Below are 21032 nucleotides of genomic sequence, written 5' to 3' on the forward strand. Positions count from 1 at the left end.
AAGATGTTTAAAAAGTGGTTTTTCTCTGGGGATACTGAGAGTTTTAATCAGGTTGAAGAAATTTTGCTTCTTTTGGAGGCCTACCCCCTTTGTAATTTCTCACTCGGCATCTATTTTGGGAACAGTGAGATATTTTAGCACTTACTGGAGGTTGAAAATAAGCTGTTCACAGCACCTTTGGAATGAAGAGGTCTACAGATACTTGAGAGGCAGCATGGCACAGTGAATGGAGTGATGGGCTCTATTGCACCAGGACGGACACTAGCTGGGTGACCTGGCAGAAGTCTTTTATGTTCTCCCCGCCTGAGTTTCTGTAAAATGAAGGGCATGGATTAAATAGCCTTCAAAGTCCTTTCTGACTATAAATCCCTGATCTTTTGAACTCATCTCTAGCAGAAAGGAGGAAACTTATGATAGTCTATGTTGTACCCATTTTTTAAATTGGCAAAACTGAGGTAGAGAGGGAGCAAATTACTATGCCTTTCCTACAGCCTACTTCAGTACCAGCACTTTTTATTCTTATTTCTAGACACTATAAATCAGCACCATCCCAATTCTATTTAAAGCAGCTTCCTCTTCTCTGCCCTGCTTCCTAGTGCCAGCTCATGCAGCTGTCTGATATTACAGCGGCGAGGGTGCATGCACATGATGCAAAGTATTGTTGCCGATGAAGATGGTAAAAATGAAAGCTTTAGGCTGGTGGAAAGACTAATATGACTGTGATACTTGGAACAGCTTCACTTACTCTTTCACAATCCTTTAATTCAGACATTATATGGTTTCTCCTCTAAGTGGAGTCAGTTTGGGAAGAGGGAGAAGCTATAGTGGGTCCTTTCTAGCTTTACAAGCCAGGGTTCTCAGCAGCTGACTTTTTGGGTTTTGAAGATAATACACAAACAAAAGGCCAAGGTGGACATAAACAGTTGGAGTTGGGCAGGACTTTGGAGGTCATCTGGCCTGTGCACAAGAAGTGATTTATCTCAGATCACCCACGCCTGAGTCCTACTAGAGCCCATACTAGAAGGCAGATTTCTGCACTTCTACTGCTGTCCAGTCATTTTTCAGTCATTCTGACTCTTTATTGTCCCCATTTGGAGTTTTCTTGGCAAAGATACTGGAGTGGTTTGCCATTTTCTTCTCCAGCTCATTTGACAGATGAAGAACTAAGGCAAACAGGGATAAGGGACTTGCCCAAGGTCACATAGCTAGTAAGTATATGAGGTCAGATTTGAACTCAGGAAGCTTAGTCCTACTGACCCCAGGCCTAGTGCTCCATCCATTACCACTGTAGTCTTCTTCTCATATTGGGGTTTCATTGCCATATAGCCACAGTGTCTATTGGCTGGGGATAGCCATCTTTCATTAAGATGGTTTCTTTTAAAAGACCCTAGCTTCCACTTAGGAACCTAACAAGTGCCTTACATGTTTAGATTAGCTGTGTGAACAGATTGAGAATTTAGTTTTTATTGTCATTGAGATAAGATTTATGTATTGTTGTCCCAATAATCAATGCAATCGTTGGTTTTCACTGTGTAAATTTTAGTAGCAGAGGGAACTTCCAGGGATAAAACTCCTTCCTCCAACAGAGGACTGACCTTTAACTTGGTCAATATGAGAACTCTCTCCACCAACATGGAAGTGGTCCTTAGCAGTTAAGTCCTGGGGAGCTGATTAAGGCTCATAGAAATTTAGATGACTTACCCAGGGCCACACAGATCATAAATGTCAGAGGCATAGCTGGACCTAGATAAGGGGTAGGGAACCCGTGGCCTTGAGGCCACATCTGGTCCTCTAGGCCCTCAAGTGTGGCCCTTTGATCATTCAGTCAAAGGGCTGCACTTGATGACCTAGAGGGTCTACGCCTGATAGATCTTCTTACTCCAAGTCCAGCAAGCTATATATTTGCCACTGCCCAAATATTTTCTTGTTATTTATATAATGCTTCCTTTACATATTTAATTTGAGACACTTGTCTCAAATGTACTTGTCTGTACTATCTCCCATTTATAGATAATAAAAGTGAGGCTCAGAGAGGCTAAGACCTGTCTATGGTTTACACAGGTAGTAAGTGGCAGAGGTAAGATTTGAACTCAGCTCTTTCTAACTCTAGGTCCAGCCCCATTCCTTATCACGCTGCCTTGACTTCTACGATTACCACAGAACTCACTGACAAAAGATTCTCTTCATGTTTTCCTGAAAAGAACCAGTTCACTAATATTTTACTTCATTCTTTAGTCCAATATCTAGTGTAGATTATGAGGAAATGAGATTATTAAAAACAAAACAAAACAAAAACCTCTGGTGAAAGATCTGCTAATCAATTGTCATTATAATTTAATTACCTTTTACTTGAGTAACCATTTAAGCCATTAACTTAACAGGATACTAACAAGTTTTGTATTTTAGTTGAAATCTCAGTTCTTTCATTAACCTGCCATAAAACTTTGCACAAATTATTTTACATCTCAGCGTCTCTGCTGGAAGAGGTGATTTCTAAAAGTTCCTTCCAGCTTTAAATTTCAATGAAATTGTATCTCCCTCTCCCCCTCCTACTCATGCAATGGGACTAATAATACAGATGTCTGAACTGAATAAGAATTTATTGACTTTTATACATAAAAACCTCCTCAATTATCTTGGAAAAATCATTTGTTGCTAAAACTGGAAGGGAACTCCTCCTCCCACATGAAGACTATTCTTCATTTTACAGATGAAGAAACTAAGGCCCAGAGAGGTGTCATAACTTGCCCAAAGTCACTCTTGTTAAATACTCCAGGACTGTCCCTAAGTGAGTAGAAGGGCTTCCTGCTTTGTTGATTGGGGAGTGAGAAGAGGTTGAACTAGAAGACCCCTTAAGTCCTTCCCACTCTAAAGACTGAATGATTACTCTAATTTAAATGAGATTACAGGCTCCTAGATTGAGAACTATGTGGAGCTTTATTGTTTAGTCCTTTCCGTCTTGTCTAATTATTCTCCACCTGTTTTTGGAAGGTTTTCTTGGCTGAGATATTGGAGTGCTGGTCATTTCCTTCTTCAGCTCATTTTACAGATGGAGAAACTGAGGCAAATAGGGTTAAATGACTTGCCTAAAGTCACATAGCTAGTGAATGTCTGAGGCTGGATTTGAATTCATGAAGATGTATGCACTGAGACCATTGTACCACCTAGCTGCCCCACATGGGAGGTAGGAGGGCATCATATCAAACCTCATTTTACAGATGAAAACGCTGAGGTTTAGGGGAATCAATGACTTGTCCTAGACCACTCAGGACATACTTAGCAGCAAAAGATTAACTGCTCTAATATGTTAGGAGTAAAGGAAAAGAAATAATCAAATGGCAGTGGTAGAGAGTTGGCTTCAAATTTTGGCCATGTGGCTAACTCTCAGCATGATCCTCGTGCAAATGCCTGCATCTCTTGGTGCCTTGGTTGTCATATCATACCTTTGAGGAATATTCCAAGCATTACGAGGAAAAAAATAAAATAAAATAAAACCTCGGAGTGCTTTAAGTTGCTTGGAGATGAGAACTCTCCAAATGCTATAAAGTAGTAAACATCCATAAATATTTATGTAAATATTCTTTTGAGCAAGTTGGGGAAGAAATACCACACAAACATTCTCAGAACTATAGGAGAAAAAAGGTCTTTGCCCTAGGGGAAATTTAAACCTGATACCGTGATTATTCAACAACTAGATAATATCACCCCAGGGAAGAAGATTTTATTAAGGAAACAGAGATGCAGCTCTCTGGGTTTATGATGCATGGGGTTCTGATAAGTGCCACATTTCATCCTCTTGACCTGAGGGAGGAGGTCAGTGCAGGATTAGGAGGCCACAGACTTGGATCAAGGCAGTCCAGCTGTTGGTGACAAGAGCTGGGATTAGAATTCATGGATTTCAGAGGGACTCCAGGACACTCAGCCGAGTCTCCAGTTTAAGCTCCTGGCTGTAGAAGAGAGATCACTGACAGAACTGGATTAGCACAGACTCCAGGGAAGTCTGGCTTTCTGTCCTATGACTTAACAGCTGAACATTTCTCCTGCTTGGAGATTAGTATGAGGCAGCTCTGATTTTTATTTTTATTTTGGGGGGAGGGAGATAAATGCCAAATTTATTTAAAGAAAATCTTGGAGGACAAGAATAAAAAGACTATAGAACTTAGCTCATCAATTTCATTCTTCTTAATGATTGCTATTATAATACTTCAGTTTCCCAAACCACAGAGACTAATGATTATGTTTTGCTAGTTTCACTGGCTGATTCTAGATAGCATTTTTAAAGCTATTATTGACTTTGAATGCAACCATTTTGCAGCAGCTACAGATGAAATGAAACACTAACTAGGTACATTGAGCAATGGATATGGCATTGGGCTTAGAATCAGAGGGTGTGGGTTAGAATTGGCTTTTATCAATCACGCAACTGTGTGATCCTGGGTAAGTCACTTGAAGCCAGTTTTCTCATTCATAAAATGGGGGGATTGGATTGGATAACCTCTAAGTTCCCTTTCTGTTCTAAGTCTATGATACTAAATTGAAATCACTTGCCAACAGTAACAGAATGATGCCAAAATTAATCTTTTTTATGGAGAAGAAAAGCCTCCTACTAATTAATTTGAGATAAATAACCTTATTCCACCCTTCCCTGCTTCCAGATAGGAAGAATTTCCTGAATTAGAAGGATGTCCCATTGATTTACCTTAAAGACTCTAGAATTTAAGGGAGAGGTTTGAAGGGCATTGATGGAATAGGGGAGCAAGTCATTATGAAGAGGAGTTGAGGGCAGAGATACAGCAAAGAGAGTTTTTGAGGTTAACCAGCTTTTTTTTTTTTTTAACTAACTTCCTTCCTAAAAAAAAAAATGAAAGAAAGAATAGTCAGTCTTAAGAGTCATTCATATCTTACTTCAAATTAGCTAAATAGGGTAATCAGAATGCCTCACATATATTTAAGATTTTTGGAAATTGTAGCTTTAATAAAGTAGGAGGAAAAAGAAGGAATAATTTGGGAGTATAGACCTCTTTGGGAGAGAACCAGCTTGTGTGGAGAGGTACCACAGGAAACTTTGGACTGCCAGTGGGGCAGTATTGTGCACTAATTACATTTAAGATTATGCCTTCCATGAGGCTTCCCTTGATCCCTTTTTGTGCTGATTCTTTTTCCTTCCTCAGATTATCTTACATTATATTGAAATGTACATAGATTTTAACCCCACAGTGGGATATAAGCACTTTGAGGTCTTCAAGTCTATTTCCCACTGGTCTGTTTCAGCCACCCTATGCTCCAGTTAAATTGAGCTACTTACTTTTCCTGAACATGATTTATATTTTCTAACCTTTGGATCTCCCTCACAATGTTTCCTGTCCCTAGAATGCCCTTCACTCATACCCTAAATATCTACTCCTTGACAGTTCTTCAAGGTCCACATTGAATGGTATCCTTCTTATGAAGCCTACCTTAATACCTCCTAATGTAGCTTCCTCAATATCTTCCCTAATACTCCTCCAATCCGGCACCATAGTGAAAGCAATGAAGCTGAGTGATGGCATGTTAACAGATATGGCCGTTGTATGTGGAGAGTACAATGACATTTTTGCCAGTGCTGAGGCAGTATAACTAGTTGGTACATTTAACACCTCCTCTCATTGGAAGAATGTAAAATTTCTCATGGTCTTCTCCTGGAGCCCAGTATTTTTTTCACCATCAGCAAAATTTCATTTCATTCTGGTTTAGATTATAATGGGTTTGGATCTGAGGTACAAGTGGTAAGGCTAATGAGAGGTTTCTCTTTCCTCCCTTCATAGACATGAGCCAGTCATCGGTGACCCTTGCCAGCATCTTACAGGTGAAAGGAGAACCTTTATCTGAGGAAGAAATGTGGTCTCTCTTGTTTCTGGCCACTGAACAGATTCTTGAAGATCTTAACAAAGGTAAGATGATTATATTTTGTATTATGAAATGAATAGCCATTTAAAATATTAAAAATGTGGTTGGGTGGAAAGTCCATTGAAGTTGGAATCAGAAGCCCTGACTCTGCCATCTATTAGCCATGTGACTTTGGGACAGTTCATCAATTTTGCTGATCCTGACTTCACTCATCTCCATCTCCAAATGAGGATAATAATATTTTTATCACTTTCCTCAGGGATGTTGTAGAGCTCTAATGAAATGAAGTGCATGAAAAAGCTAAAGTAAAGTAAATATAAAAAGTGTTGTAAATGTGAGATACTCTTATGCAATGAGAGCCAACATTACTTAATGATTAGAAGAATTGAAATCCTACCTCTGGTACATACTAGTTCTATGACCAAGTCATTGGGCAAGTCATTTAAGTGTCTCAGTGACCTAGACAACTCTTTATAAGTTATACAACAAAAAATCAAAACTGGATGCTGGGAAATTATAATGCTCAATCTTGGCTTCAAAGAAGAGATATGAGAAAAATTCACACCCTGCCCTCTTCCTTTCACAAATAAGGGTTAGATTATGGATGTAGAACATTAGATACAACATCAAACTTGAGTAATGTCTTAATTTTCCTGAACTCTTTTTAAAAAAATATACATACATATATTTATATGTATGTATGTATGTATGTATGTATATATATATATATATATATATATATACTCACACATATATATATTTGTTAAGAAGGGATGGCTTTCATAAAAAAGGAAAAAGTACCCATACATACAAAAAATATCTAGAACAGTTCTTTTTGTGGTGCCAAATGACTGAAAATTGAGAGGATGCCCATAAATTGGGGGATGGCTTAACAAAGTTGTGGTATATGAATGTAATGGAATTCTATTGTATTGTAAGAAATGATGAGCATGTAGATTTCAGAAAAACCTGGAAAGACTTAGATGAACTGATTATGAGTGAAGTGAATGGAACCAGAACATTGTACACAGTTACAGCAACATTGTGATAGACTTAGCTCTTCTCAGTAATACAATGATCTGAGACAGTTCCAAAACACTCATGATGGAAAATGCTATCCACATCCAGAAAAAAAATTATGGAGTATGAATGTAGATCAAAGCGTAATATTTTCATTTTTCAAAGTTTTTAGTTTTTTCTTCTTTGTGAGTTTCCCCTTTTATTCTGAGTCTTCTTTCACAACATGACTGATGTGGAAATATGTTGAACATGATTGTACATGTATAACCTAAACAAAAAAAAGATGGCTTCTGGGAGAGGAAGGGGAGGGAGAATGAAGATAATACAAAAATAAAATATGCCAATACATTTCTGCAAAAGACTAATTTATATATCAGTTGCTAATCTGTATCTACAGAGGGAGTTTCTTTATTGAGAGGTCATCACACTTATGAAATCACAAATCCAGACTCTTTATATCCATGGCAATATTTTCCAGCTATATATTTTTCAGCCAGTTGTTCTGAGTCTCTATACCTTGTCAAGACTTTAGGCAAATAGTGGGAAATAGTTCCATAGTGCTGAATTGTAGATATGTGCCCATTTTCTGTGACTTTAGCTAGCATCCTACAGGTGCAAGCAGCTTATAAACTACCTGATGTTTACCTCACACCATTAGGGGTCAGTCTTTTAGGTTTTAATCCAGATAACCCTAGGGAGAACTTGATTATTTCCCTATCAACTTTTGGGACCATTCCATCTATTGAAGATGACAGCCTTAAAGAGGTTCTGACTGCATTTGATCTCCTCTTCTGTGAGTTGCCACATAGTTGTATGGTTTAAGACTAGAACCCTAACCTGCTCTGAAGGCTAAGCATACTTTGTTCTTATACTTGGGTTTCAGGTTCCTCTAATTACGTGGTTTGCCCTTGGTCAACTCTGCTGCATGCTACTGGAAGCCTTTCTTTCCAGGACAATGTTTCCTTTATAGAGGCTACTCCCTTCAAAGCCCCAGAAATACTTCAAGGACAAGGTCAAAACTTGCAACTTGAAATATCAAAGGTAAGACTTTTTGTCCATGCTTCTAACCTTCCCTTCTAACCCTTCCCATGGGACATGGAATTTCTTGGATGAAGTCCATGTACAAATGGAATAATCCAAGCTTCCGAATTTATCATTTTTAGTTATATGAACATGTTAGGTTGGCGCAGTTTTCCTTTTTACCACTGAGTAGGAAGGAGAAGCAGAGATGGGAGCTTTGGAAGAACAGGAAATTAGGGGGAGCTAGAGGATGGGACTGGCTTATAGGGTGTTCACAGAACGGCATGGCAAGTTAAAAAAAAGTCTCTTTGCTTTTTTGTTTTCCTGTTTGCTTTCCTGTTTTTTACTCAATCTCAGACCCTTTATTCCTGAAGCCTAGACTTGGACCTTCTGGTTAGTCCCCTTGGGCTTAGTTGTGACTGTACCTTTCTCCTGACACCCACTTCAGACATGGTTCGTTCTTCTGGCCCTTTTAGTTCAGAGGTATGTCGAGTTACTGAACTCTGCTTGCTGCCACTAAAGTTTTTTCTCTCCTTCTTCCCCTTCCTATCTTCCTCTTGCACCTGTGCAGGAATATCCTGGATAAAGCCTCTTACCCATTCCCCAAAGTGGGAAGGTTTTAGGTCATTGTCATGGAAACCAAGCTGCTACAATCTTGTCATGAGATCCCTGGCCCCATCCAGGTATAGCATAGAGAAGGAAGGGAGACAGGCATCAGTGCGCTTAGCAAAAGATCTTAACCTCTTCTGTGTCATGGACCCTTTTGGCAATCTGGTGAAGGCTATGGACTATTTGTCACAATTATGTTTTAAAAGAATAAAATAAATAGAATTACAAAGGAAATAAGTTACACTGAAATAGTTATCAACAAGTAAATATGTGTATCATAAATATACACACATGCAAATAACCAAATACACACATACATACACACATAATGCATATATACACATACACAGACAAATATGTGCAACACAAATACATATACATGTATACATATGCATGTAAAAATACCAATACATGTATATTCATGGACCCTAGATTTAGAATCTCTGCTCTAAATGAACCACAGTTACAAGTACTTTATTACTGGTTCAGTTTAATTTTTTAATACAGAGATAAGATATGGTCATCTTTAAAAATTTTTTATTTTATTTTTAACTTTTGCAATAAAACAAGCATATTCATAGCAAAGTATAATAAAAAGATGATTGCACATGAAATTGCAAATCTGTTATGTGCAACTCGCCATTCCTTTGAAATATAAATAAATATTCCTTTTGAATTCTTTTTAAATAGAATCATCTTGTAGAGTATGTAGCAGAAGTTGTATGTTTATTATTAAATGAAGGGCTGGGAGCAGCAAGAGAGAGTGAAAACTGCATTCAGAGAACTCGGGTTATATCCTGCCTCTGACCTTGTGTGTGTGACTTTGAACAAATCCCTTACCCTCCCTGACCTTTAGTTACCTCATCTGTAAAATATGCAGATTGGAGTGAATGGTTTCTCAGCTTCCTTCTAGCTCTATGATCCTTAATTGGAAAACAAAGACAAAAACAAGGTCCTATTTCCAAACGATGCAATGAAAACATGATGCATGCATGGCAGCCATCTGGCTCCATTGACCTTCTCACCTCTGGGCATGTGGTAATGCTACATTCTCCTTGGAGTTTCCCTTTGTCCCTCCTCAATTCTCCATGCATCTGGACAAACGCCTGCCGTTGAGCAGGACACAACTGTTTGCTTTTTAAGATTTAGGACACTCACTGGGTTCATGTCACTGAGTCTTTTTAGAGGCTTATTCCCTGGATATCTTGTGCCCTTTCATGGGCATCAGCCCCGTCCACAGTGCTGTGTGCAGGTCCTTATGGGAATTCCTTCTTTTTTGTGAACATGGGCTGGGTGAGGGGTAGAAATAGACATGACTGGAAGAAGCTTTATTCACCCTTTTACTGAAATCTTTCCCCCCACAGAGCCAGTGGCAGATATTTTCCCTGCAGCTCTTGGGGCTGCAGGGAACTTTTTAATGCATGATTTTTCCTTGAGCCTGTAGCTCTACCTCTTCAGCAGTACAGATGTGCATAAATGTAAGAAATCTGATGTATAGAAATCTTAACTTAGAAGACAGGTAAATTAGGATCTATACTATCTTTATATTAAAAAAAAGAAAAGAAAATGATTCCTTTAATTAAATCTTGAAGCTCCCTAGTGTGTTTAAGTCTGTACTTGTAAATCATTAATTACTTGGCAGAGAAACTTAAAACTGAAGTATCCAGAATTAGAATGGATCCTGGAGATAATATAATAATGATAACTAGCATTTATATAGCACTTTAATGCTTATAAAGTGCTTTATATACGTTAACTCATTTCATCTTCACAACAACCCTTATGAGGTGGATGCTTTTATCACACCCCATTTCACATACGAGGAAACAGGCTGAGAGGAGTTAAGTGACTTGCTGAGCATCAAAGTTACTAAGTGTGTGGAGCAGTATTTGAAGTCTTCCTACCCCCAAGTCCAAAACTCTGTTCATTGTGTCACTCAACTTCTCTTTCCCTTGGAAAGAATAATCTGCCTTCGTCGACAGTACTGGATCTGTCTGGCATCAGTCAATCATTTAAAAGAGAGGTGGAAAAATACTGGAGTGAGAACATCGTAGGGAGGGAGAGAATGCTCAGGGGCAGGACTACTTTCCACTAAGTCACATCAGTGAGTGTATGTCTGTGAGAGAGAACGTGACTGCCTTCCTTTCATAGTTTATGCAGCTCTCCTCTTGAATTCACAGTTTGGAGAATGGGGCTAGTAATGTTAACTCTTTTGTTTAGGACCATCCTGAACCTAGGATTCACTTGGATTGCCCAGTGGATTCACTCAATGACTGGCACATCTTGTCTTCAGAAAATTTGCATAGCAGGGAGAATTTTGTAGTGAACCTCATAAAGCACAATATGCTTGGCTTTATGTTACAACCGAGTAATCGTTACTTAAGCTTAAAGTGCAAACTATGCTCTTTCCTAGAATAGAAGGTAGAGGGGCTCACAAACAACAGCTCTTCCTGTGCCATCTTAGTGAGGAATGAAGTATTACTTCAGTAGACTTGTAGCAACTGAGTGATGAAAAGGACCTAAGAAGTCTCCCCAATCTCCTATCCCCCTTCTACCCTGGCCCCTGTAATTGACAAGGAGCCATCCATTCTTTGGTTAAAGACCTCTGGAGATGTGGAACCCACTGCCTCTAGAGACATGCCAGTCTCTCCATTTTTGACAGTTCTCATTGTTACAAAGGATTTTCTGACTTCATAAATTTGTCTCTGTGCAACTTCCTAGTTGTTCCTGGTTCTTTTCTCTGGGCTCAAGTAGATTATCTGTTTCCTCTTGCACATATCAACCTTTCAAATACTTGAAAACATATCATCCCTCCTCTTGCCCTCCCCCCCATTTTCCCTTCTTCTGCAAAATTGTTCCCTTCCAACAATCCTTACATAACATGATTTTGAGGAATAATCCCTGTCACTATCCAATTTATCAATGTTTTCTCTGACACATAATGCCCAGAAATGAATATAATATTCCCAACGTAGTCTGACCAAAGTAGAATTCAACTTGACCATCGTCTCCTGCACTCTGGGTGCTCTGATACTTGCTTTTTGGGCTTTCATATTACATTGTTGACTCATACTGAATTTATACTGCACTAAAGTCCTCCAATCTTTATTTTTTTCTCAGACTGACTGGCATTTAGCAATGCCTGCATTGCCTTATACTTGTGAAGTTGCTTTTTAATCTAAGTTTAAGATGTTTACAGTTATCCCTTTTAAATGTCATATTAATAGATTTAGCCAATGCTCCAAGCTCCCGGAATTTGGCTCTTGATGCTGTCATACAATGTGTTAGCTATTCTTCTTGGCTTTGTGACATCTGCAAGTTTAATAAGTGTGCCATTTACGCTTTTATATCCAAGACATTGGTAAAAATAGTAAGCTGCACAAGGCCAAACTCAGATCCCTGGGACCCTCCACTGGGAACAACCCTTCAGGTTGACATTTAATCATTCACAGTCTCCCCCCCAAGAGTGACCACCCCAGCGTGTGCACAGACTCAAGAACTGGATCCCCAGATGGCAGTTGTTATTTGCAGGATTCTAAGGGTACTCTGTGAGTGGCTAGTCCTAAAAAAAAAATTAGATCACAAGTTGCCACCAGTAGGTTTTCCATTAACATGGTTATCTCTTACCAAAAGCATTTACTAAAATGGAATAGTAAAAGCAGTAGCTCTAAAATGTCTCCTCTAATAGAATTGTAGTGTACTTTCCTAATATTGTACAAAGTTCATGAAAAAAAATGGGTTCAAGCTCATAAAGCTAAATGATAATGAGGCAAAAATGCAGGAAACACGTATGGCCAGCGCAGTTCACAACTGTAGTACTGCTGGTGCCTTTTAAGTCTTTTCCCCCCTTTCTTGTGTGCAATTCTCTCTTTGGCTCAACTCTGAGCTTTCAAAGCTTGCTCTGTCTTGAGTATAGCTGACTCTCTTTCCTGCTGCCAGAGGTCCCCCTCCTCAAAGTAGTTCCTGGCCTTGGTTCCTCTGTATCCATGTCTTTCTGGAGCACATGTCTCTATTCCATCAACTGTGACTTGAACATAGGCAATATGGAGTAGTAGATAAGAATGTTGAACTTAGAGTCTGGAAGAGTCTGGAAGACTTCAAGTCAGTCTTTGGACACTTACTAGCTGTACAAGTCTTGAGTAAATCACTTAATCTCTCTGAGTCAGTTTCCTCATCTGTAGAATAAGGAGATCAGACTCAGTGACCTCTAAGATTTCTTCCAGCTCTTAGTCTATGACCCTATAATTTTATGAACTCTTTCAAGCTGGTTCTCCAACTGTTGAAAGGGGGTGCTTCCTGCTGCCTGATAGCACAGCTGAGAGAAGAGGAGAGAAAATCCCCCAAAAGACAGAGACCTGGGTTCTTCTTCTACTGCTCTCTCTTCAACTTGTATCAGTTTTCAAACTCTGGCTCTCTCCTGCTTATTTATTTAAAACCCTCAGGTGGTGTGGCTAATTTTCAGGCCAGCCAAACTGACATTGCCCCTTCTAAGTCAATCAGAGAGTAATTAATATGTTAATATATTAATACCACTTCATCTGTAGTGATTAACTGCATCAACTGAGATGAGGGATGGGGAAATCAAATTTCCCATTCCTAACACAGTTATGGCTACTCTTTATGTCTGACCTTTCAATCAGTTCTGCACACATTCAATTGTAATATGATCTAGTCCACTTTACTCATCTCTTCCACATGAATTGCCTGAGCAACGTTACCAACGTTGTTTTATTAACATTTTGGTAGACTATAGTTATAACATGTCTCTGATTAGTCACTCTGGTATCTTAACACAAGAGGAAATAAAATTAGTTTACATTCCCTATTCTTGGGGAAGCCAAGCCAATGCTTTGTGATTGCTGTTTCCTTTTCTAGTTGTTCACCAACCATCTCTTTAACGATCTTTAGAATTCACTAAGCAATTGAAGACAACATCGCTCACCTACAATCTGCAGATTATCATCTTCCCTCTTTGGAAAACTGGTATAACATTTGCCTTCCTTCAGTTTTACATACCTCTCCTGTTTTCCAGCCATTCAAATATATTTTGACAATGGCTTAGAAATCACATGTAGCACTTCTTTCAGTACCTGAGGATGGAGTTCTTCTGTGCCAGATGACCTGAAATAATCAATGACAATTAGTTACTCATTTACTGTATGTTTTCTTCCAGTTTGGGTGCCAACTCCCTGGAAACTCCTTTTGTTTTATCAGTTCCATTGCAAGGGTCATTCTCTTTGGTAGAGAAAACCCAAGCAAAATAAGAATTAGTAGCTTTTTTTCTCTGTTCATTATTATCAGCCCATTCACTCTAAGCAGCTATTCTATCCCTTCTATGACCCTCCATGCTCAATATAGATAAACCAAACCAAACCAAAATCTACCTTTTATTATCCTTTACTTCCTTCACCAACCTTGGCTCATTCTGAGGGCTAGCAGTCTTCCCTCTATTTTTACATGCTCTTTTATTCATCTTCTCTTACATTGTCTTGTTTTCATATTCAATATATTTCTTTTTAAGTGCTTGATAAATTCTTTTTCTTTATTTCTTTCTTTGCCTTTCTTCCCTTTTTCTTTCCCTCCCTCCTTTGCTTCCTTCCTTCCTTCCTTCCTTCCTTCCTTCCTTCCTTCCTTCCTTCCTTCCTTCCTTCCTTCCTTCCTTCCTTCTTCCTTCCTTTTTTCCTCATCAACTCTTCTTGGGTGTGGGTTGGACTAGGACCTCTGATATAAAAAACTGAGATATTTAATTTTGTGACTGACCATAAATAACTCCTTAGGAATCAGGAAGATCTGGGTTCAAATCACACCTCTGACACAAGTTCTCCAATTATGGATAAATATTTTAATCTCTCTGAGCCAAAGTTTCCTCTTCTGAAAAAGTTTAATAATAATATTATGCTTAATACCTCACAGTGTGCTTGTGAAGATAGACTGAAAATGTAAATGTGACAGCACTGCCTAAATGTTACCTGTTATTATTGTCATTCCATTTTGGTACCTCAATTGCCTTTTCTTCTTTTCTCTTCTCACTGTATTTAATTTCTGGAAATTAGAACTTCCTTGGGAGGAGCAAAGTGATAAAAAGTTCCTTAAAAGGAGATATTTGTGACTGGTTGCATCTTCCTAAGTGCAAAAAGTTCCTTCATTCTTAATTCTAATGCCTTCCCTCTGTCAATTATTTTCTATTTATCCTGTAAATAGTTTGCTTTGTATAAATTTGTTTGCATATTTCCTCCCCCATTAGACTGTAAGCTCCTTGTGGGCAGAGATTGTCTATTTCCCTCTTTTTGTATCCCCAGTGCTTAGCACTGTGCCGGCACATAGTAGGTACTCAATAAATGTTGATTGATCTTAAGATGAAACATCTTGTCAGCTGTGACATTAATACCCCAGCCTATTGTGCTTTCAAATGAAGCATCGCCAGCATTGTGTTCCATTTGGAACCTGGAACTGTGATCCAATTAATGTCAGAATTCTGATTGTCTGTCTCTTTTTCTGACAGGTGCATGTTTATTCCTTAGGAATGACTCTATACTGGTCAGCAGAATTTCGTGTTCCTCCAAACCAGGTCTGCAATCATAGTGATAACAATCCTGTTAAGGGTTTTTTTTTTTGCCAGTGCATTTGTTTGCATTGATTGAAAGTGCCTCATAAGAGGAAAGAGCTGTCTGAAGCATTTTTCTGAGCTGAAAATACAGCTTCATAGCAAACACCCTAACAAATATGAAGTGACAACCATGGTATTGAGCCCTCTTTCATGGGATCATTCAACAGCATCATTATGACCTGAAATAAGAATTCAGGGCTGATGCCCTTGAGCAAGAGAGACTCGTGCTAATGAAAGTTGGAAAATAGACTTTTGACATGGGTGAGTCAAAGTCACAGTCTTATCCTTGATCTGAATTTGAAGACTTCACTCTATTCTCTGTGTATCTCTAGAGATTTTGCAGATCTCTTGGTAAGTAATGAAGGTCATAAAATACCAAGGGTCCTCAAAAAAAAAAAAAAAAAAAGCTTATGTGGTTGAATAACCACCTAACCTGTATCTCAAGATTCTTATCTTCCTTTATGGTTCAACTCAGGAATCACTTCCCTGAAGAAACTTCCCCTCATTCTCCCAGATGTTAGGGATCTTCTCCACCTCTTTGATCCTTGTAGCACATTTGTTTACATGTTGTCTCCTGCCACCTTCTTTTGTAAGATTGTAGGTTCACTGAGGACAGGAGCTGTTTTTAATCAATGATTTTATAGAATCCCTCATTTCATTCAAGACACAGCTCAAGCATCACTTCTACAGAAATTTTTTCCTGGTCCACCATCTGCTAGCCCCAACATCTCCTTAGCTTGTATGTAATGACCTGAAACCCAATTTGTATTTATTTTGTACATATGTAGATATTTTCTCTTCTCCCCCACCCACATTTATATCCCTTAAAATATAAGTTTCTTGGTGGTAAAGATTGTTTAATTTTGTCTTTGCGTCTCTAGTACAGTGCCTGGCACATAGTAGCTATTTAATAAATGTTTGATCCATTGATTGTTATTCTATGCTTTCTATCTAGTGGAAGCTTAATAAATGTCAGTTAAATTAATTCATATAAATGATGCTATGCATTTGCTAAGGACTCAGTAGATATTTTCTGACTTTAGTTAATTAATAAATATGTTTATGAAAGTTTTGCCATTCTTCTTTTTTCCATTTCTGATACTGCATCACAACGTACAGATGATGCTACAGCCATGTCTCCATGGCATAATAAATGATTTGTTAATTATCTGGTCAATCTAGGCAATGAGCACTGAAGTGTTAGACTCTTAGCAGATTTTAGTAACTTCTGTTCTGGTTTCACTGGTCCATGGTGGTCCATAGAACTAGGCCTGATTATGCCTACCTCCATATGTCTTCCTTGGGAGGAAAAAGTGACAAAAAGTTCCTTAAAAGGAGATATTTATGACTAGTTACACCTTCCAAAGGGCAAAAAGTTCTTTCATTCTTATTTGAAGTTAAGAAATCATAGGGAGAATAGAAGTTCTCTATCAGATCATAATTAGTATTCTTTCTATGGGAGAAAGAGCCAGCTGTTGTCAAAAGTACGAGGGTGTGAATTAGCTTTAGAGTACTTACCATTTTAGTAAGTCATAGCACAGCAGTAAAAATGGAAATGATTGCCTCTTTGAACCCTGATTGTGTTGTTATCAAATGTAAATACAATGGTAAATAATTTGCATGCTTTGGAGGCCAATATAAATTCTGGAACTCTTCTAGGGTATTATAAAAAGTTTATTATTATATCTTGCTTCTGCTTACAAATCACTCCTTCATGACTCCCTCCTGCAAAGACGTCCTTAATAAAAACCCTCCATTTAAAGCAAAACTGACTGATAAACCAAGTTTGACTGCCAGTTAGTCCTATTTTGCATTCAAAGTTCACCATTTCTCTACCAAAGGAAGGAAGTGTTTTCTAACTAATCAGTCATCTGGAACCAATTCCAAAATAGTTTTTACATACATACAGAGTATGTAAAATTGACTTGGCTATTTGGAGATTCGATGCTGAGCATTGATTAATCTAATACGGATGTCAAGAAGGTTGAAATATCCAGATTGCCTTCTGTCTGCTGATTTCAGTTATCTTAATGACTGAATTAGATTAACCATTCTGCGTGGTGTGGTCCTACCAGGAAATCTACTGACTTTTATTGATAAATGCTTCAGAAATTGACCAGAATCAGGGATTTAAATGCTAACTTACAGCTGGGAAGGAGCGAGGAGTCTTATTAATGGTGGATTTGATTATTATTTTGTGTGTTACTTTATATAAAGGACTGAAGTCATAGAAGCACTTTTTGGTAAATCTTGCTTGTTGTGTAGGATGCTACTTTCAGAGGAAAATTCCTGCTTACTGATAAGATCCTCAGAAAGGAGCTTGGAATGTAATTTAAATGGTAATGTAGAGGTGGAATTCTCAGTGGAGGGCTTTGCTTCCATCTTTTGCCTGATCACAAAGATCTGGGCAAACATTTCTGGAGTCTTAATGTCTCCTGGCTCTGGATGATGATACTACCCAGAAGCATGTCAGAAGGCACATCTGCAAATATTTCTTTATGTTTATTTCATCTTCTTTAATGTAGCCTGAAATATGTGTTGTTGATGTCATGTAGTCCAGGCAAAGGCTTTTGTGTCCTTGGTGCGTGAAGGGCATTGCAGGCTAAAAAGCAGTACATTCAAAGCAACCACTGTTTGAAAGACTTCCTAGCCTCTGGATTATTATAATAATGCATCCTGCTTCCCTTCTTAAACTACTGAGAAGACTACCATATCAGTTATCATCAAAATAAGAGCATTGATTCTTATTAGCTTCCTTGCTGCATGCCTTTGATATAGTATTTAATTCAAGTGCTTCTCTCAGAATTTTTCATGTTATATTTCTCCTTTAGCCTCTTCAACTGAGTAAGCCACTGCTTTCCATTTTGCTAATGATGTGTGAAGATTTGCCTCAGAAACGTGCTTCTCTTCCACTCATCTGGGAGGCTTGCTTTCTCTATCAGCAAGAAGCAGCAGTATCTCTGACACAACTCCACATAAAGAGATTGGTCAGCCTTGTTCTGGGAAGCATCACAGAGGTTTGTATTCAGCCTTGGGGAACCTCACATTTCTGGAATGGCCCCAATCATCATTGGAACTTTGGAAGACACTCATTTATACTTAATAAAATGACAGTCCCAGGTAACAGAGTGTCAGAGTGAGATTATATAAAACAATCCCTCATTTGATAGATGAGCCAACTGAGGCTCAGAAGGTGAAGTGTTCCACCTATAGTCACACCGCAAATTAGTGTCAGAAGCACTACTTTACTGGAACTTCTGATGACAATGGAGGTGAAAACCCTAGTTCTAGAGTCTCTGTTGGCCTAGTGCTGTTAAATATATTCGTTAATGACTCAGAAAAAGGCAGATATGACATGCTTAGCAAATTTTCAGATGATACAAAGTTAGGAGGGGAAGCCAACATGTTGGATGCCAATTCAGAATCCAAATGATCTTGACAGTCTGGAAAGTTGATTTTAAAAAGATGAAATTTAATAGGTATAAGTGAAACAGCTTACATTTAGGTTAAAAAACCCCACAACTTCACAAGTACATGATGGGGGAAGTGTGGCTAGTCAGCAGTTCATCTGAAAAAGATTGGAGGAGTTTAGTGGAATTCCTCTCTGAAATTAGTCAACAATATGCTATGGTAACTGAGAAAGCACAAGTTGGCTTTCAGCTGCCTTAAAAGAGGCAGGATGTCTGGGACTAGGAGGTGAAGGTCCTATTGAACTCTAGTCTGACCATATCTAGAGTACCATGTATGCTTGTGAGTGCCACATTTTAGTAAGGACATTTGTAAGCTGGAGTGTGTAGATAAGAGGGTGTCCAAAGTAATGAGAGTACTGCAGAGCTTACCATATGGGGGCCTGTTGAGGATCTAGGGATGTTTAGTCTATAGAAGGTGACAATTGAGCAGGGACAATTATTGTTGTGTTCATGCAGTTGAGGGAGCCTAATGTGGAAAAGGGATCACCTTGTTTTGTTTGGCTCTAGAGGGGATAGATGAAAGACCAGTAGGTGGAAATTATAAAGAGGCAGATTTAGTTAGGTTGGATGTGAGGAAAATCTTCCTGACAATTACAGGAACCCAAAGTAGAATGGGCTACCTCCCTAGGAAGTATGCTTCCCCCTCTCTGAATATCTTCAAACAAAGGACTGATATTGAAGAGAGGGTTCTTATTTAGGGATGAATTGGTTTGAATGGACTCTGAGATTCTTTCCAACTGTGAGATTCTATGAGCCTTGGCTAAACTCCATCTTTCTTAACTCCTGGTTTCATTTTTCTTCCTCAACTCCATTTTGCCTCCCTATCAGCACAGCTTAACAAAAAGTTCTATATGCCACATGGCACTTAAAGATCTGGAAGAAGACCTGGATTAAAATCCAGTCTAAGATATTATATGTGCTACCCCTATCAAGTCATCTTTGTGAACTCATCTTACAGATAACTCAACTGTAAAATAATGACATTGTTCTCAAAAACCTCTAATGTACTTTCCAGCTTCAAATCTATGATTTTGGAGTCTTGTTTTTACATTTAGGTCTGTTCCCATTACACATACATATTGAACCCTTCAATGCAGCAAAGAAAAACACTTGGGCAAGAAACAACCAGTGTGGCAATTATTTCTGATGATGAAATCCTATTTTTCTGCATTCGCAATCCCTCACCTCTCTACTGAGAGGAAAGAGGTATAGCAAAATGTTTTTAATTTTTATCAGAGGTTCCTAAATATTGCATTTCTTATTTCCAGAGTACTTAATTCTCTATCAAAGAGAAGAAATACTTCACTCTCTACTGAAATGATTTTGCTTTTGGGATTGAATTTATCTGCTGTTTAATATTTACATAGCAGCACTTGTGAGTTGGAAGAAGTAGAGTTTATTAAATTTAGTATCTGCTTTCTTTAGTAGCAATGAAGTATAACCCGGATCAAGAGAAAAGGAAAGCTTGGGATGTGCAGTGATGCTCATTGGACTGCCTTGTTTGTACATTCACTACTCTTTCAGACCCAGAATTATGTGAATTTGGATTGGCCAGGATCTTAGAATCCAAGATTTAGAACTGGAGAGGTCTCCAGAAGTTATCACTCAACCCTTTAATTTTACCGATGAGGAAACTGAGGCTGCAGCAGGGTAAGAGACCTGCCCTGGGCAGTTACATAGCTAGCAAGTGAATAGGATGGGATTTAAACTTAGGTCTTTTTGGCTCCAAGTCCAGCACTCCCTTCACCACACCACGGTGTGCCTCACAATATGACATGCATCATATAAAAATTCTTAAGTGACCATCATTACTTAGTATACCCATATGACCTCCTGAACCCATTCTAACAAATAGTCAAGGCTTTCCCTGGGAATCACCCCACCTATTTCCCAATATTTCAGGAAGAATGACTTTCTACAAAAATGGCTCTCCTTCCCCACACATGCCTCTTTGAATCCCCTGCCTCCATTAAAGGCTCAGACACCTTATACATGAGTCCTTCGTTCTATCCCTTTGTTAGTATTCCATTTCTCAGAAAGTTCTTTGTATTTATTTGGTGTGAACTTTGCACTTCTTTTTCTTCATACATGTTGCCTTCCCCCAGAGCAGGGGTTCTTAACCTTTATTGTGTGATGTACCCCTTTGACAATCTAGTGTAGCTGATGGACCCCTTCCCAGAATAACGTTTTTAAATGCATAAAATAAAATACATAGGAATACAAAGGAAACCTATATGGTCTTTTACTCCATTCTCACACTGAGGGTTCTCAGATCTCACTCTCCCCAGAGATGCATAATTTTGGCAAATTCAGTCTCTGATCTCCCCAGATACCTTACCACTTATTTAGTACTTACTAAAAATCAGAGATTAAAAAGTACTGGCTACAGAGTCATAGGACCCAGAGTCAAATCCTTCCTC

At 38.6% G+C, this 21032-nt stretch overlaps 1 protein-coding gene across 7 annotated transcripts in view; it reads left to right on the forward strand.

Annotated features, from left to right (window-relative positions):
* FRMPD2 (FERM and PDZ domain containing 2) overlaps window positions 1-21032 on the forward strand; it is a 306604-nt gene that overhangs the window by 13293 nt on the left and 272279 nt on the right. For all 7 annotated transcript variants that reach the window (XR_011971421.1, XR_011971422.1, XM_072627697.1 and 4 more), the window contains exons 2-5: window positions 5805-5930; window positions 7790-7947; window positions 15038-15103; window positions 17974-18159. Coding sequence is in view for 5 of the 7 variants with exons in the window: in XM_072627697.1 (XP_072483798.1) it covers window positions 5805-5930; window positions 7790-7947; window positions 15038-15103; window positions 17974-18159 (536 nt within the window). In the remaining 2 variants the exon portion in view is untranslated. The remainder of the gene's footprint in view (window positions 1-5804; window positions 5931-7789; window positions 7948-15037; window positions 15104-17973; window positions 18160-21032) is intronic.

The sequence above is a fragment of the Notamacropus eugenii genome, chromosome 1, assembly GCF_028372415.1.
Source record: "Notamacropus eugenii isolate mMacEug1 chromosome 1, mMacEug1.pri_v2, whole genome shotgun sequence".
In the NCBI taxonomy this organism is placed as follows: domain Eukaryota; kingdom Metazoa; phylum Chordata; class Mammalia; order Diprotodontia; family Macropodidae; genus Notamacropus; species Notamacropus eugenii.